The 2,516-nt window shown below is 44.9% G+C and overlaps 1 protein-coding gene across 1 annotated transcript; it reads right to left on the minus strand.

Annotated features, from left to right (window-relative positions):
• Positions 1-227: 227 nt before the first annotated feature.
• Positions 228-2,391, minus strand: LOC108765788 (uncharacterized). Its single transcript, XM_018514636.1, has 2 exons — positions 1,979-2,391; positions 228-1,527 (listed from the first exon to the last, which is right to left on the minus strand). Exons 1-2 carry the CDS (start codon positions 2,389-2,391, stop codon positions 228-230), a joined length of 1,713 nt encoding a protein of 570 aa, XP_018370138.1.
• Positions 2,392-2,516: the final 125 nt, after the last annotated feature.

A 2,516-nucleotide genomic window follows, 5' to 3' on the forward strand; every position in this document is an offset into this window, starting at 1 on the left:
AAAGTATTATTTTGAGAAATTTGAAAATCACGGGGCAAAGTGGGATGTGTTGTTTAAATGACTTCTGGAAAGGTTTTAATGAAAATAGTGCATAATGGCATTAAGGAAAAGTACTTTTTTATTGTCAGAACAGAAATATAATACAAAATTATAATTTTTAATAAACTTCATTCAATGTAACGCTATAGCTTGCGCGAGGATTTGCGGCGTTTTTCTTTTGCCTTGCTTCAATTTAGATGCTTCAATTTAGATTCTCTTTGCAGTTTCTTCTCTTGTTTCGCTTTTTTTGAATCTTCAGTTTCCTGAAGAGACTGTCTATATGGAGATAACGTCAGGATTGCTGTGACACTTCTTTTTCGGGACGCTCTTGGAGCTGACTGTGCTTGCACTTTCGGAATTGGCATAATCTCTTGTAGGGTTTTTTCGCCAAATGACGAGCTTGTCGATGGGCCAGGTACGGGTGTTGGCAATTCTTCATCATTATTGGACGTTGAAGATTCCAAGATTTCGATGTCCGTGGTTGTCGAAGGCATAAAGTCAATGTCGGTAAAAATATTCGGATCTAGAAGCCAAATGCCGGTTTTTTTAAATCCATTCAAAGCCGTAGATGTAGTTGCAGCTCGAATAAATGCTGCACCGAAAAGGGGAGCAATTTGGCGAATAGTTACGACTTTTCCAGGATTAGTGCGTAAAAATTTTCGAGTTTCATCAGCGTAGTATGTCATTAACGGCTTCATAAAAGAAACATCTCCAGGCTGAAGCTTGTGTGAGCAATGTGGTGGAAAGCACAAAAGTATGACTCCGTTTTCTCGTGCTAAATCAATTAATTCCAGGTTCTTTGTGTGAGTGGAGTGACCATCAAACAGAAGAAGCACTTTGCGACTGTGTGAAGCGCCGGAGAATGCAATAAATTTTTTAAACCAAACAACGAACAATTCTTTGGTCATCCACCCGCTTTCATGAGAAACTGCTAATGCTGATGGAGGAAGACCAATCTCAAATTCGTTCTGCATTCTAACTCTTGAAAATATCAACATTGGAGGAACAAAAACACCAGCTGCTGAAAAGCAAATTTCAGCAGTTACCGTCTGCCCTCTTTCAGCAGACGTTATTGCACCGACTTGACGACGGCCTTTCTTTGCAATAATCTTGGATTGGGTTTTAGGATTTACTGTAAATCCCGTTTTGTCGCAATTATAAATGCGATCTGGAGTGATTTCATTGTTTGTTATAGTCTCCTCTAGTAGCTTAAAAAAATTGGCAACGACGACTTTATTAAACCCCATGGCACGCGTGGCCGATGTCGCTTCAGGAATTCTTAAACTCAGTGACGGGTTTCTTTTCATGAATCCATAAGCCCAGTCTAAACCAGCTGCCGTGTCCTTGAAAGGATGGTCAATGTTATTTTTCTCCGCTAGTTGGAAAGCAATTTCTCGAAGATCGAAAATTGTCATGCCAAAGAGCTTGGCCTCCATTGCAGTCAAATATGAAACTATGTCAGCTTCTTGTTCCATTGTAAATACTGTTCTAAAATGTCCCAAATGCTTTTCAACAACAAAATTCTCATCCCTTTTTTTTTTGTACATAACGTTGTAAAGTTGATGAAGGGATTTTATAATTCACTGCTGCACTTGCAATGTACATTTCGTTATTAATAACGACTGAAATGGCCTGAATCATTGATTCTGTGGACCAATTTTGATGCTCCGTCCTCCTTTTATACGTGCGAACCATTTTCTAATGAAGAAATAGACATAAAGTTATGAAAAAGTTACCTCTGTGAAGATGAATCAAAACGGAAAGGCATCCCACTTTGCCCCGCCCACTTTGCCCCAAACGCAGATTAAATAAAATATTATACAAAAAATAACCCTCAACGCCAAATAAAATAACTAAAAAAACGAAAAAAGAGGGTAAATGTAAGCCTACAAACCTATGCAATTCAAATTTCAATTACATTTAATTTATTGGTACTTACACCCGGTTCGGCTGCCGCTGCTGCCGGCTGTCCATCGCTGTCGCTGGTGCTGCTGCGGCCCTGCGTGCCGCCCTCGCTCTCTTTCTGGCCTTCGCCGACTGCACGGTGGTCCAGGCCCCCTCCTGTACCACCGCCGTCGGCAAGGCGCCGCTCCTCGGCCTCCTCTCCTGTGCCGTGGCCGGTACCTGCGGCGACATCCGGGCCACCCGCTGCGCCGCATTGGCCCCATGCGCAGCGGGATATCCCAGTTTCTCCAGGACCGCCGGCAGCATCGCTTCCATTGCGGCGCGAACCACACCCACAATGTCCTTGGGCGGAGGTCCCGTCCGCGCCACCGGGTTGCCTGAGCCAGGCCTTCCCTCCTCAATCAGCGCGGAGACCCCCCTGATGGGTGGCCTCCACGCCGGGGGCATTGGTCCTCTCCTAATCTGTTCCGCCGTGAACGCCGGCCTGTTTAGCTTTTTGGCCGGTACTGTTGCCTTCCTGGCGGCCTTGGGGGAGCCGCCGTTTGGCCGCGCCTCTCCACCGGATCCAGCGG

Source organism: Trachymyrmex cornetzi, unplaced genomic scaffold (genome assembly GCF_001594075.2).
Source record: "Trachymyrmex cornetzi isolate Tcor2-1 unplaced genomic scaffold, Tcor1.1 scaffold536, whole genome shotgun sequence".
NCBI classification, from domain to species: Eukaryota; Metazoa; Arthropoda; class Insecta; order Hymenoptera; family Formicidae; genus Trachymyrmex; species Trachymyrmex cornetzi.